Source organism: Salvelinus sp. IW2-2015, linkage group LG15 (genome assembly GCF_002910315.2).
Source record: "Salvelinus sp. IW2-2015 linkage group LG15, ASM291031v2, whole genome shotgun sequence".
NCBI lineage: Eukaryota > Metazoa > Chordata > Actinopteri > Salmoniformes > Salmonidae > Salvelinus > Salvelinus sp. IW2-2015.
This window is the reverse complement of record NC_036855.1, coordinates 64,872,428-64,888,090: the sequence shown is the minus strand read 5'-3', so window position 1 is coordinate 64,888,090 and position 15,663 is coordinate 64,872,428. Positions and strand designations below refer to the sequence as shown.

General features: G+C 45.7%; 1 protein-coding gene across 3 annotated transcripts; it reads left to right on the top strand.

Annotated features, from left to right (window-relative positions):
* The first annotated feature begins 1,119 nt into the window (after positions 1-1,119).
* On the top strand, positions 1,120-14,462 carry ulk3 (unc-51 like kinase 3). Of its 3 annotated transcripts, XM_024001549.2 has the most exons (18): positions 1,120-1,298; positions 1,456-1,550; positions 1,799-1,961; positions 2,163-2,303; positions 2,491-2,611; positions 2,916-3,011; positions 3,357-3,500; positions 3,722-3,804; positions 4,193-4,348; positions 4,444-4,549; positions 4,743-4,783; positions 4,940-5,042; positions 5,290-5,354; positions 5,605-5,683; positions 6,726-6,766; positions 12,007-12,054; positions 12,188-12,251; positions 13,298-14,462. In XM_024001549.2, the coding sequence occupies exons 3-18, from the start codon at positions 1,863-1,865 to the stop codon at positions 13,312-13,314; spliced, it is 1,404 nt and encodes a 467-aa protein (XP_023857317.1). In that variant the 5' UTR covers positions 1,120-1,298; positions 1,456-1,550; positions 1,799-1,862; the 3' UTR covers positions 13,315-14,462. The 3 variants fall into 3 exon arrangements, with proteins under 3 accessions (XP_023857317.1, XP_023857316.1, XP_023857318.1); XM_024001548.2 differs by having other exon boundaries at positions 1,120-1,550; XM_024001550.2 differs by lacking the exon at positions 2,916-3,011 and having other exon boundaries at positions 1,120-1,550.
* Positions 14,463-15,663: the final 1,201 nt, after the last annotated feature.

Below are 15,663 nucleotides of genomic sequence, written 5' to 3'. Positions count from 1 at the left end.
GGGACTATTCGATGCTAGTGCAGTCCGCCACAGGATGTTTTTGTGCTGGTCGAGGGCAGTAAGGTCTGGAGTGAACCATGGGCTATATCTGTTCTTAGTTCTACATCTTTTGAAAGGGGCATGCTTATTTAAGATGGTGAGGAAATTACTTTTAAAGAACGACCAGGCATCCTCTACTGACGGGATGAGGTCAATATCCTTCCAGGATACCCGGGCCAGGTCGATTAGAAAGGCCTGCTCGCATTAGTGTTTTAGGGAGCGTTTGACAGTGATGAGGGGGTGGTCGTTTTTAATTAGATACATTGTATAAATGGTCGGGGTTTAGACATAATCATGACTTTGTGGCCATGGAAGCTAGTGACGACCGTATTGTTATCTGGCAGATGCTGGATAATGTCTCCGCCTACTCCCGATCTGCACTATCTAGTAACCACTATAGGCTCCCTAGGCAACTACTGGTTGGACTAGGACATTTACATTTAAGTCATTTAGCAGACGCTCTTATCCAGAGCGACTTACAAATTATCAAGCTACAGGCCACATACAACCACACAATTGACATGCACTAAGGTGGTTAGCTAGCTACCTTATTATTATCATAATTGCGGTTCTTTGGTTGTTGCTGTTGTTGTTTTTTCCCTGTCTTCTCCTGGCCTTTGTTTGTGCCCCTCTTGCCCTGTCCCTCCAGGGCGAGCTCTTCCTGGAGACCCCGGCGGAGGTGCACGAGACGAAATTTGAGCTTCTCATTCTCGCTCCGTAAGCTCTCCAGCTCCGGAGAACTGGCGAGAATGCTGGCGACCTCTGGACCACCATTTAGCCCGTCTCGTAGGAGGCTAAATTCCCGAGTGAGAAGCTCTATCTGGTTCTCTTGCGCGGTCAAACGTGCTGCCATGCACTCCGCCATCTTTAAATTACTATTCTCTTTCATCAGCAACTGGGAATAGGGTCTTCCTGTCATCAACAGTGAATGGGAATGGAGTCATAGCGCCCTCTTGCGCTTTAGTTTTGTGTTGTAACTTTCACATTTAGAACAGTCAGTTAATGTCGGCTTGATGCTGCTATTGTAAAAGCCACATACATAGTAAGAGTTTTACTGTAGCAATGACTGGTTACTATTTCAATAAATGTGAGGTTGTCTTCTCTGGATTGCCTTTACAGATAAGGCCTTCTAGATAAGGCCGAGTATTAAATATCAAACCGATAGAGGGCAGTAGAAAAATGTGCCGTGGTTTGGAGTATCGACGAGTTGACGGGTTTTGCCAGCTGACAACATGTTCACAGTGGAGCTAGCTAGCAATGTAAACAATCATTCTGCAACTCACAGGCACCGGAGTCTCGGTATTGATGTGATTTGAATGTAACTGAAGGAGTGGGACGGTTGTTTGATTTTTGTTGTTTTATGTCGCCCCCTTCCTGAAATTGAAATATTTTTGGTGTCAATACCCTGTACAATAGGTGGCGGCAATACACCAATAGGTGTAGTCTGTCAATACAACTTTGAAGAAGAAGAATCATTCTGCAAATTCGGCAGTATTTATACTTGAATAACGGTAAATATTTGTCTAAATATACACATTTCTGAGAAGTATAGAAGATGGGCTGAGTTGAAAAATAATTGCTTGCTAGGTAACAGCAAGTCAGCTCAACATATCCTATGTAATACCGTACTAGCTAGCACCTAGCTGCAACAGCCATTATTGTAGACGTTCCTGTTTCACTTCAGTCTGGTCAGATATAGGCATTGCTTTTGTGGCTAAATTTGAATGATATAGACCAACTTCATCTATATATGTTCTAGTGCATTTTGCAGCAGTGAAGGGGTCCACAGCAACTTTGATGCAACTGTGAACATCATCATCATCATGGCTTCGAGCTTCGCCCCACCGAAACTGGCTAATTTCATTCTCACAGAGAGGCTGGGCAGTGGCACCTATGCGACAGTTTACAAAGCCTACAGAAAGGTACGCCATTCGTTGCAGACCGAGTTAGCTAGCTACTAGCTAGCCTATAAGCACAACTACTTGCATAAACAACACAAGTAAATAGTAGCAACTTCCRTAATAGAAATGASAGTTTTGAYACTGGCRCTGTAGCCTGYCWTKCAAACTGATGTCATGTCCCAGACTAGAGCATTGTTCAGTCTTCTGGATCTGTGTGTACAGGGGGACAACCGGGAGGTGGTGGCAGTGAAGGTGGTTGGGAAGAAGAGTCTGAACAAGGTGTCTATGGAGAACCTGCTGACTGAGATAGAGATCCTGAAAACTGTTCGCCACCCTCACATTGTTCAGCTGAAGGACTTRCAGGTTTACAATCAGTTTAATATTTAWRCAGCCCATCCCCACTCATATAAGTACATTTCATARAGGCTAWCCTGACTCCCACATTGCTTSRCAGACAAGASAGCACAAACTGATCTGGGACTCAGCAGGCTACATTTCATATCCTTGTCTGAGTGAATTGAGTCTYATCCTGTTCTCRGCCATTGGTCAGTGGGACAGTGAYAACATCTATCTGATCCTGGAGTGGTGTTCTGGTGGGGACCTGTCCCGTTTCATCCACAGTAGGCGCTTGCTACCTGAGAGGGTGGCTCGGCTCTTCCTGCAGCAGATAGGTGAGTCACACCAGAGTCAGTGGTGCGTTGGGTATAAGTAACCTACATTATTTAGAGCACTATTTAATGATGTTGAGCAGTTCTCTCTCTCTCCCACTCTCTCTCTCTCTCTCTCTCCCACTATCTCTCTCTCTTTCTCTCTCTCTTTCTCTCTCTCCCACTGAAATCAATCAGACTTTATTGACGTGGCAAGTTATATTACTTACATTGTCAAAGTATACATATAACAAAAAATGGTGGGACCAACACCAATAAGGCACTCTCTCTCTTACTTTCTCTTCTCTTGCTACATGTCTGAAAACAGCCTGCGCACTTCAGTTTCTCCATAATCATAACATCTCCCATCTGGACCTGAAACCCCAGAACATTCTGCTCAATGGTTCTGTTCTTAAACTAGCAGGTACAGCACACTGGCAAGTGCCGCAATCACACTTACATACAGTATTCCTTATGGTCACATTTCTATCTTTATTAATCTCTTGCATTTCATCACCATGGGACTGTGATATGAATCATAGCTGCGAAATCATAGCAGTGCCAATATGCCAGAGGTTATTGGTGGCACTGTCTCTGCGCTTTTCAGTTGTGACATTTAAAATGATGGAATGCAACAGTTGCACCACTGAATCATGCATTAGAGGATTTTGTAATGCTGCTCCAAGTATTACCAGGTGTATCACAGTCTTGACTGAGACTAGTCTAGTGCACTTTGCACTGAAACATTTTTGCCCTATGCTGTTGTCAGATTTTGGCTTTGCGAGTTACATGTCTCCGTGGGATGAGCAGAGTGCTCTGAGGGGCTCTCCTCTCTACATGGCCCCTGAGATGGTGTGTCGACGGCAGTATGACTCKAGGGTCGACCTCTGGTCTGTGGGAGTCATCCTGTATGGTAAGAGCACAGATTTAAATGGATAACTATCTCATCTCTTCGTGCAATTAAATAGAACACTATCCCCTCAAGAACACTCTATGCTTTCTTAAGCACAAACCAGACATTTCAGTGACATCAAACTTCAACGTTACCGCTTTGAATGCCAAAGATGGTTTAAGTTTATATTGCTTTCTCACTTATTCTTATCATTTATTTGTTGTTCTTACTTCTGTATGTAGAGACACTATTTGGCCGGGCACCATTTGCCTCCAGATCCTATGCTGAACTGGAGGAGAAGATCCGCAGTGACAAGCCCATCGAGGTAAGCTCTATTACATCTATTTAAAGAAATGTGTGGTAGCATTGATTGTTCATTCTGTGACTGCTGTTAGAAGAATCATTCTTTCCCCTGTGAGTATATTTGCCACCACAGGGTGGCACACTTGCCCAATAAACCTTATCTCGCAGTGCTTTCTTATTGGAAGGGACACTCCTGTGCTGGAGTGGGTTCTACAGTCTCCTCCTCAATCCAGTGGTCAGGACAGAGTGTAATTAGTTGGAAGATAGATATAATTTATTAGACAATTTAAAAAAATGTAATTCCAGCCACAAGTGCACAACTGCATTTAAAATCATCAAGGATAACACAAAGTATGTGTGCAACTTCTTATAAAAACATTGTGGTTCTCTGGTTGTGTTGTGTGTCTCAGCTGCCTGCAGGGGCCAGAGTGTCCAGGAACTGCAGGGACTTACTGCTGCGGCTGCTGGACAGGGACCCTGACACCCGCCTCACCTTCACTCAGTTCTTCTCCCACCCTTGGGTGGACCTCGAGCACATGCCCAACGAAGAGAGCCTGGGGAAAGCGGTGTGTGTGTGTGTGTGTGTGTGTTCGGGTGCATGCGGGTGTGTGAGAGAGAGTTAGATGTATTGGTGTGACTCGCTGTTTGTCTCCTCTTGCAGAAGGATCTGGTCCTGAAAGCTGTTCAGAAGGACCAGGAGGGGGATAGATCAGCTGCCCTGTCTCTGTACTGCAGCGCACTGGAACACTTTGTCCCTGCCATTCACTGTAAGAGCAACATGCACAGCCCCTACCTGCCACAATAACAACTTCTCTCAGGTCTCTCATCTATATAATGTCTAATTCTGTACCACAGTCCAACATCAACTGAAAAGTGATACAAGCTCACAGAACTGGAGATGACATAATCAGAACACTATTGGTAACTGTCTAAGAAATGTATCTTCTCTCCCCTTTCCAGATGAAACAGACAGACTGCGTAAAGATGCCCTCAGGAAAAAGGTACAGAGTACATAAGTATATTTGGTCTATTGTATTTTTGTACCCCAAAGGCTAGACTGAAATTATTTGAATAACATATGGCATGGATGAAAAACACATGCTATGGATGACATCATAGAATGAAGTGAATGACAGCAATATAAACCCCTACTGCAGGTTAGTCAGTACGTGTCCAGGGCAGAGGGGCTGAAAGCTCTGGTGTCTGCAGACAACAGCCTCTGCTTTGAGCAGTTCAAGTCCACCAGAGACATCCTGAGAGGTAATACAGCTAACTTTACCCGTTGTACATCATGGATACCATATTTCATGACCCTTGTATAGAGGACCTAATTTAAACACTACTTTATTTGAAGGGAACCTTCGTAAGGACTTGATAACACATTCATAAGACTCAGAAGGAGCACGTTATCAAGTGTAACTGGGTATTGAAAAGTACCTAGAAGCGGTGTTCTGAGAAGGCCTCAGGTCCAACCCTTACTCTCTCTCACTCTCTGTCCCCTTCTCAGAGATGTCCCGTGACCAACCACGGGTGCTGGCTGCTCTGGAGCTGGCATCTACAGCCATCGCCATGGTAAGCTGAGGGGACTGGGTACCATGAGCAGGGCAGGGCATGATGATGGAGCTCTGGGGAGACTACCAGAGAGGAGTGAGAGAGCTGGGAGGGTGGTAGTGGCTTGTAGATGCTGTCTACAGCAGGATGGATTGAAGGCTACCGCTACAGTGAAGGCTGTGCTATGGGATCTGGGGGCTTTCTTGAWAGTGGACTACTATACCATAGTGGGATGTCTTCCTTTTCATAACACACTTGTATTCCATTCCAGGAAGAGAATGGGATAGAGGATCATGATACACTGGCTCTGTACCAGCAGAGTCTGGGAGAACTACTGCTAGCCCTGGCAGGTAAGGTCTGCTCACTGACAATCCCACATAGACTATATTAGTCCTTTAGATGGGGAAAACAATGAGTCAGTCATCTATGCCACATACAGCGTCTGCTGCATGGACTCTAATAAACACAGGTGTGATTTTACAACCCTGCGGGGAGTCCGGGAGTAGCACCGGAATTCAATCTCCAGAATTAAGAGGCTATTACATCAGAGACCGCAGCAGAGCCTGACCTGAGTGCCTGCTGTGTCTCCAGCCCTCAGTTTTGGCTGGCTGTTATTGTTATTAAAGAGAGACGGTGGCAGTGGTGGCCCATAATGGTCTCCTCTCCTCGGCGCTCTGGCTGCCTTTGCTCTGGCTCAGTGTATGTGGACTAGACTCCTCTAGGCTGTGGCCTGGTCTCTATTAGCCCTGACTCCACATGACCTCATCTGGGAGATGGTCCTAATGGCGGAGGGAGGCGAGGCAGGCAGGCGGGATAGGGATGATGATGGTGGAGCTGGAGCAAGATGTGGCTTTGAGCTGTGGATGAGACCTGGTGCCAGCGCCCTGTGTGTGGTATAGAGCCGCTCGCTGCCATCTGGTTTCCATTGAGAGCCCAACAGTTCATTTCTCAATGTTATTACACACTGGAAACAAATAAAAACTATTATCTGTCTTAATAGAGAAGAGACGGCTTGAGTCGTTAAATCATCTGATGGATCAGGGGGAACGGGACCGTGGCACGTCAGCGAGACCAAGGGGATTGTAGGAGAAAACATTGTCCCTTTTGTCTCGCTATAGCCTTTGGTTGATTACATTCCCTTCCCAGAATGCCTTGCTGCTGGAGAACTGCTCCCCTCCTCCTCAGGCAGGCTAATTGAAGAAAGACTGCTTCAGTTTCAAGGGTTCCCCCTGAGCCTCAGTGGGCTATCACAACCAAACTGGCTCGGTAAATTACCCACTCTTGTGCAAACATGGTGATTGGGAGAGCAGTGATCAATCTCTTTATATTCTCTCCACCCTCCCTCCTTCCTTCTCTTTCTCCCACTCCTCCCCCTCTATGTCTGTCTTCCAGCTGAAGGCCAGGGGCGCCGGAGAGAGTTGCTCCACTGTGAGGTGAGTTACTGGGGGTGAGGTGGATGAGAGGTTTTAGGTGAGAAGGTGATCTGAGTTACTGGGGGTGAGGTGGATGAGAGGGTTGAGGTGAGTTACTGGGGGTGAGGTGGATGAGAGGGTTTTGGTGAGGAATGTGAGGTAAGGGGGTGAGGAGACACCTGGTTCAGTGCTCGCCGTAACAGCACAGAGCACCTGAAGACATACAAACAAACAGGTCTCTGAGACCAAACAAGCACAGCTATATCTGGGACGCAACACCCAGGAGTATTCTCTGGTAGTCACCTGAATGTTTCCCTGAATAAAAGCTACGAACGTAGTAGATCAGTGACATTGCAGTTTGGTGTACATATATCACCCATATACCAGCTAATTCTAGGGCTACAATACCTCCTTTGCCAATTGGCCTGGACCCTTTATTGTCGACACGGAGCCCCGCCGATCCATCACGACTGGACTGCCGACGTGATCGCCCAATGTGGTCTCAACAGGCTATTCTGTTACGATGTCGCCGAAGAACCATCTACTAGCCCCGGCCCGCTAGCTTTTCTGAACGCTGTGTCCCCTACTCGCCTAGAATAGTAGTGACTACTGAACTGCACCCTGACTCACCTATTGCTGCTCTTTTGACCCTATGATCACTCGGCTACACAGCTGATGCCCCCTGGACTGTTTCAATAATAGGTCATTTTGTTTACTTGTCGGCCCCAGCCTCGAACTCAGGTCCTGTATGTACCTAATTGACCCGCTCTGCCCGTTCATCGCCATTTACCCGTTGTTGTCTTAGCTCTCCTGATCAACACCTGTGATTGCTTTATGCCTCTCTCTAATGTCAATATGCCTTGTCTACTGCTGTCTTGGCTAGTTCTTACTGTTTTTATTTCACTGTAGAGCCCTCAGTCCCACTCAAAATGCTTTAGATAACTCCTTTGTCCCACCCCACACACATGCGGAGACCTCACCTGGCTTAACTGGTGCCTCCAGAGACGAAACCTCTCTCATCGTCACTCAACGCCTAGGTTTACCTCCACTGTACTCACATCCTACCATACCCTTGTCTGTACATTATGCCTTGAATCTATTCTACCACGCCCAGAAATCTGCTCCTTTTATTCGCTGTCCCCAACGCACTAGACGACCAGTTCTTATAGCCTTTAGCAGTACCCTTATCCTACTCCTCCTCTGTTCCTCTGGTGATGTAGAGGTTAACCTAGCCCCCAGTTCCACCCCTATTCCCCAGGCGCTATCATTTGTTGACTTCTGTAACCGTAAAAGCCTTGGTTTATTGCATGTTAACTATAACATTATCCGCCAAGATAAAACTGCCAAAGGGGGTGGAGTTGCAATCTACTGCAGAGATAGCCTGCAGGCTATGTCATGGTATCCAGGTCTGTGGCCAATCAGTTCGAGCTTCTACTTTTAAAAATCCACCTTTCCAGAAATAAGTCTCTCACTGTTACCGCTTGTTATAGACCCCCCTCATCCCCCAGCTGTGCCCTGGACACCATATGTGAATTAATTGCCCCCCATTTATCTTCAGAGTTTGTACTGTTAGGTGACCTAAACCGGGATATGCTTAACACCCCGGCCGTCCTACAATCTAAGCTAGATGCCCTCAATCTCACACAAATTATTATGGAACCTACCAGGTACAACCCTAAATCCGTAAACACAGGCACCCTCATAGATATCATCCTGACCAACCTGCCCTCTAAATACACCGTTGCTGTCTTCAACCAGGATCTCAGCAATTACAGCCTCATTGCCTGCATCCGTAATGGGTCCACGGTCAAACGGCCACCCCTCATCACTGTCAAACGCTCCCTAAAACACTTCAGTGAGCAGGCCTTTCTAATTCGCCTGGCCCGGGTATCCTGGAAGGATTTTGACCTCATTCTATCAGTAGAGGATGCCTGTTTATTCTTTAAAAGTGCTTTCCTCAACATCTTAAATAAGCATGCCCCATTCAAAAAATGTAGAACTAAGAATAGATATAGCCTTTGGTTCACTCCAGACCTGACTGCCCTCGACCAGCACAAAAACATCCTGTGGCGTACTGCATTAGCATCAAATAGCCCCTGCGCTTTTTCAAACAGAAATTTGCGTCCTGTAGCACAAACTCCAAAAAGTTCTGGGACACTGTAAAGTCCATGGCGAATAAGAGCACCTCCTCTGCCCACTGCACTGAAGCTAGGAAACACTATCACCACCGATAAATCTACGATAATCGAGAATTTCATTAAGCATTTTTCTACGGCTGGCCATGCTTTCCACCTGGCCACCCCTACCCTGGTCAATAGCTCTGCACCCCCCACAGCAACTTGCCCAAGCCTCCCCCATTTCTCATTCACCCAAATCCAGATAGCTGATGTTCTGAAAGAGCTGCAAAATCTGGATCCCTACAAATCAACTGGGCTAGACAATCTGGACCCTCTCTTTCTAAAATGATCTGCCACAGTTGTTGCAACCCCTATTTCTAGCCTGTTCAACCTCTCTTTCGTATCGTCCAAGATCCCCAAAGATTGGAAAGCTGCCGCGGTCATCCCCCTCTTCAAAGAGGGAGACACTCTAGACCAAAACTGTTACAGACCTATAAGGTGAGGCAGGTAGCCTAGTGGTTAGAGCGTTGGACTAGTAACCGAAAGGTTGCAAGATCGAATCCCGAGCTGACAAGGTAAAAATCTGTTGTTCTGTCCTGTTCCTAGGCCGTCATTGAAATAAGATTTTGTTCTTAACTGACTTGCCTAGTTAAATAAAGGTAGAATTTTAAAAATCTATCCTACCCTGCCTTTCTAAAGTCTTCGAAAGCCAGTTAAGAAACAGATCATCGAACATTTCGAATCCCACCGTACCTTCTCCGCCATGCAATCTGGTTTCTGAGCTGGTCATGGGTGCACCTCAGCCACGCTTAAGGTCCTAAACGATATCATAACCGCCATCGGTTACTGTTCAGCCGTCTTCATCGACCTGGCCAAGGCTTTCGACTCTGTCAATCACCGTATTCTTATCGGCAGACTCAACAGCCTTGGTTTCTCAAATTACTGCCTCGCCTGGTTCACCAACTACTTCTCAGATAGAGCAGTGTCTCAAATCAGAGGGCCTGTTGTCCGGACCTCTGGCAATCTCTATGGGGGTGCCACAGGGTTCAATTCTCGGCTGACTCTTTTCTCTGTATACATCAATGATGTCACTCTTGCTGCTGGTGATTCTCTGATCCACCTCTACGCAGACGACACAATTCTGTATACTTCTGGCCCTTCTTTGGACACTGTGTTAACAAACCTCCAGACGAGCTTCAATGCCATACAACACTCCTTCCGTGGCCTCCAACTGCTCTTAAATGCAAGTTAAACTAAATGCATGCTCTTCAACCGATCGCTGCCCACACCCGCCTGCCCGTCTAGCATCACTACTCTGGACGGTTCTGACTTAGAATATGTGGACAACTACATATACTTAGGTGTCTGGTTAGACTGTAAACTCTCCTTCCAGACTCACATTAAGCATCTCAATCCAAAATGAAATCTAGAATCGGCTTCCTATTTCGCACAAAGCCTCCTTCACTCATGCTGCCAAACATAACCTCGTAAAACTGACTATCCTACCGATCCTAGACTTCGGCGATGTCATTTACCAAATAGCCTCCAACACTCTACTCAGCAAATTGGATGTAGTCTATCACAGTGCCACCCGTTTTGTCACCAATCCCCCATATACTACCCACCACTGCGACCTGTATGCTCTCGTTGGCTGGCCCAAGCTTCATATTTGTCGCAAAACCCACTGGCTCCAGGTCATCTATAAGTCTTTGCTAGGTAAAGCCCCGCCGTATCTCAGCTCACTGGTCACCAGCACCCACACGTAGCACACACTCCAGCAGGTATATTTCACTGGTCATCCCCGAAGCCAACTCCTCCTTTGGCTGCTTTTCCTTCCAGTTCTCTGCTGCCAATGACTGGAACGAATTGCAAAAATCACTGAAGCTGATGACTTATATCTCCCTCACTAAGCATCAGCTGTCAGAGCAGCTTACCGATCATTGCACCTGTACATAGCACATCTGTAAATAGCCCACCCAACTACCTCATTCCCATATTGTTATTTATTTTTTGCTCCTTTGCACCCCTGTATCTCTACTTGCACATTCATGTTCTGCACATCTTTCACTCCGGTGTTTAATTGCTAAATTGTAATTATTTCGCCACTATGGCCTATTTATTGCCTTACCTCCCTAATCTTACTACATTTGCACACACTGTAAATAGACTTTTCTATTGTGTTATTGACTGTATGTTTGTTTATTCCATGTGTAACTTTGTGTTGTTGTTTGTGTCGCACTGCTTTGCTTTATCTTGGCCAGGTCGCAGTTGTAAAGGAGAACTTGTTCTCAACTGGCCTAGCTGGTTAAATAAAAAAATCTATACAAATATCAGTCATATGACACTATAATGGTATCCACTGCACTAGCAATGGTCAGGTGAAATAGCTAAGCCTTGACATTTAGTTGGAGAGGTTATACTCTTACAGCAGTTACTTCAATTAGTTTGACTGTATTAATATTCAGTGGTAAAGGAAAGTTATTCTTTCATGTTTTGAGCATTTGTTTTGCAAGCAACCAGGTCAACAACACACAACAATGTTTCAACAACAAACCCCAGAGGGAGAGAGATTTAAACCTGGTCTCATAGACCTCCCTATTTGAAGTTTTATGGGCGCTTGGCTTAAGTAAATTCAGATGCGGCTATAATAATCGAACGCTGGGGAGGACTGCAGATCGAAAGCATGTGTGCGAGACCACAAAGAGCCCCGACTGCAGCTAGGAATGGTCTCCATGTGTGTTGGTTCATCTCTAAAGCACAGTTCAGCCTTTCTTAACTCAGGGCTGTAATTCCCAGTTCAATATGCCTGGGCTTATCATATAAGAACACCAGCCTTGATCTAGTTGGAAGGTTAATACATTTATATTACAGCTGTAATCTTACTTTGGGTGTGATTTTATAGTATTACAGCCTTGGTGCTGAGGTTAATATGATATAAAATGTTGGGAGTCTGGGTGGATGCAGCCGCCTCTGTCTCAGTCAGGATGATTATTCTACCACAACAGATCTGTCTTTTAAAGGGTCATTATAGGAAGCCATCCACCTTGGTCTACCCTCATCATCACCATCACCAGACGTTATAGAAAGGAGAATGTGGATGACTGGAGATGGATTACATACTAAACACCACCTCTCACTTTGCAGATCAAGAGCCTAATGACCKGAGCTGAATACCTCAAAGAACAGATCAAGGTAGGAATAGCGATGACTTGACTTTAGTAGATATAAACCCTGTAGGTTTGTATTTATATCTCAGTGTGTTTAATCCCAAGCAAACATTTTGGTCCATGATTTTGAGTCGTATCATCTTTTGTGTGTCTTTCAGATGCTGGAGAACCAAAAAGACGTGTCAATGGATAGAGAGCCTCTATCAGAATCTGTGAGAAGTTGTGAGTATCCCTGTGAGGGTAGCATAGTATTCACATTTCCCCTTAGATATTGTGTACGTGCTGGTGTAGGGGTGTGCGTCACAGAATGTCCCAGCAGAGGGGCTTGCAGCTATGTAGACTGGTCAGTGGGATATACCAGGGGTTAAGTGAAAAATGGCCACCTGAAGCTGTAATGAAATTTCCCTTCAGTGGAGGTTTTACCACTAGTTAAACACAAGCCGCTCTCTTACCATGCTGGCCTCCCCGTGGGAGCGTCTGGATCTTTGATTTCAGCTCAGTCCTCCACAGCGCTGGGCTGCTCTGCTCTCTGACCTCTTATAAAACCCACCTTGTGAAAGTGAGACTTGGCTCTAACCAAGAAGAAGAACCCCCCCAGTCACAACATACACACATGCATAACACACACACACACATGCACAACGCACACACATGGACAACACACACACTAGCTGCGAGGGAGGGAGTTAGTTGATATATAGTAGAGCCAGACAATATCCTGTTTCGAGTTAGAAATTCCAGAGGAATTATGTGCAAAGGGGGTTCAATGAATTTGGAACAGATTCAGGTTTCATAAACATGGCTTGTTATGTTGCTGTTATTTTAACACACCGGCGGCCACAGTCAGCCATGTCATGTTGGCAGCTCTCCAGCTGGAGGGGTCACAGCAACCCCCAAGACTGTCTGGCTGGTGACCTTAAACTACTACTACGCTAACTACAAACAAAGCAGTAAAGTCTAGGCCTAATGCTCTCAATCGGTATCCTAAATGCCACCCTATTACATACATAGTTCAGCCCGGTCAAAAGTAGTGAGRTATGTGGGAGTAGGGTGCCATTTGGTACACAGCCTCAGTCTCTGAGCTMGTCCCATAATACAGGACKGTAATACAYCCATTATACKTTTTTATTGCCATGTGTATTGAATACATTGGAAATCTTAATTACTCAACAGAAATCTACTCACAGATCAGTACTGAGGTAAGCCWTGTCTATATGATGATAATGCAGTCTCTAACACATCTGTCTGTCGATGCTCGCCCTCCTCAGCATGCTGTGTGCAGTGAGCCAGCCTGGCAGTAGGAACCAGAGAGAGGGCCATCGTGCCTGCGGAGCACCAGACCTCCTGAACCTCTACGGGTCAGGCTAAGGAATCCCTCAGGCATCCGAGACCATGGCCTCATTAGTCTCGCATCACCATACTCGTAAGTCTCAATCATCGCACGGCTGTTGTTTCCCAACAAACATGAGAAAGCCTGGAAATGGAGGCTATGGCGTCAGAGACAATCTACTCTGTTATTACTCTGCCTGGACTTCAACTAGCAGCTTGTCAGCCTTGCATCCCCCTCACCAACACAACACAGAAGACTGTCACAGTCTCCAGTCACTGCTCAGCCTCTAAGTTCTCCTGCCTAACCATTCATATGGAAAGGCTGGACAGCTTGTATGCTAATACTGTACTGTCATGATAAACTAGTGCTGTATCATGTTGTTGTGTTATGTTGCAGGATGAATAAGAGTAATAATGAGCCTCAAGTGCTTGTAGTTGCACAATAGATGGCGACTTGAACTCAGAATGGCTACCCAGCATAGCAAGTTTGTAGTCTGTAACTGATGGGAGTTATCGAAATGTATCATGAATATTTGGGAAAGCCCTTCTGTCGCCCCACACATACACACACACACAAACTAAATCCCTTTTCTGTGGCCTGACCACAGCCTCACCACGCTCCCTCTGCTGATGGAGCAGCCTCTACCACTATGAGAGGAAAACTGGAGAGGTGCGGCTGCTGCCTTATTTACTCTGTAGACTTTCATTTACTTTTGGGTTGGCACCGGTCAGGATGAAGGCATACAGTAGCAACTGTGAAGTCAAGGCGTGCGTCACAAATCAGCCTGCTTTAGTAGCCTGCCAAAAGGTTGGAAATTTGGTGACAGGTTAACCGTTATTGCTGTTGTGGGTATTTTTTTTCTGTTTGTTTTCAGTGAGCAAGGTTGTGTGCATGAATCTACTTTCAAGGGAACTTTTAGTATTTGTGAATATGCTGTATCATAGGAGGCTATCTGCTGTTTAATCAGGAAATGGAATGGTGTAACTGAAAAGGAAGAAATGTGTCGAATTGAAAACTCACAATTGTGTATTGTTTTGTATGATTTTATAAATTATTTATTACCGTAAAAGGCTGATTCAATTGAATTAAAATTGGCTATGTAATGTGTTGTCATGGCCTGTATTCATTGTGTTTTGAGATAAAGCCCAAGATTGAGTAAATTAAAATAGAGTACCTTTGGAAAGTATTCAGACACCTTGACTTTTTCCACATTTTGTTACGTTACAGCCTTATTCTAAAATGGATTAAATAAATAAAAATCCTCAGCAATCTACACACAATACCTCATAATGATAAAGTGAAAACAGGTTTTTAGAAATGTTTGCACTCATTAACAAAAAAAAACAGAATCCTTATTACATATGTATTCAGACCCTTTGCGATGAGACTCAATTGAGCTCAGGTGCATCRTGTTTCCATTGATCATTCTAGAGATGTTTCTACAACTTGATTGGAGTCCACCTGTGGTAAATTCAATTGATTGGACATTATTTGGAAAGGCACACACCTGTTTATGTAAGGTCCCACAGTTGACAGTGCATGTCAGAGCAAAAACCAAGGCATGAGGTCGAAGGAATTCATAGAGCTCAGAGACKATATTGTGTCGAGGCACAGATCTGGGGAATGGTACCAAAACAAATCTGCAGCATTGAAGGTCCCCAAGAACACAGTGGCCTCCATCATTCTTAAATGGAAGAAGTTTGGAACCACCAAGACTCTTCTTAGAGCTGGCCGCCCGGACAAACTGAGCAATCGGGGGAGAAGGGCCTTGGTCAGGCAGGTGACTAAGAACCCGATGGTCACTCTGACAGAGCACTAGAGTTCCTCTGTGGAGATGAGAGAACCTTTCAGAAGGACAGCCATCTCTGCAGCACTCCACCAATCAGGCCTTTATGGTAGAGTGGCCAGACGGAAGCCATTCTTCAGTAACTGGCACATGACAGCCCGCTTGGAGTTTGCCAAAGGGCACCTAAAGACTCTCAGACCATGAGAATCAAGATTCTCTGGTCTGATTAAGCCTAGATTGAACTCTTTGGCCTGAATGCCAAGTGTCACGTCTGGAGGAAACCTGGCACCATTCCTACGGTGAAGCATGGTGGTGGCAGCATCATGCTGTGGGGATGTTTTTCAGCGGCAGGGACTGGGATTCTAGTCAGGATCGAGACAAAGATGAACAGAGCAAACTACAGAGCGATCCTTGATGAAAACCTGCTCCAGAGTGCTCAGGACCTCAGACTGGGGCGATGGTTCACCTTCCAACAGGACAACGTCCCTAAGCACACAGCCAAAACAACGCAGGAGTGG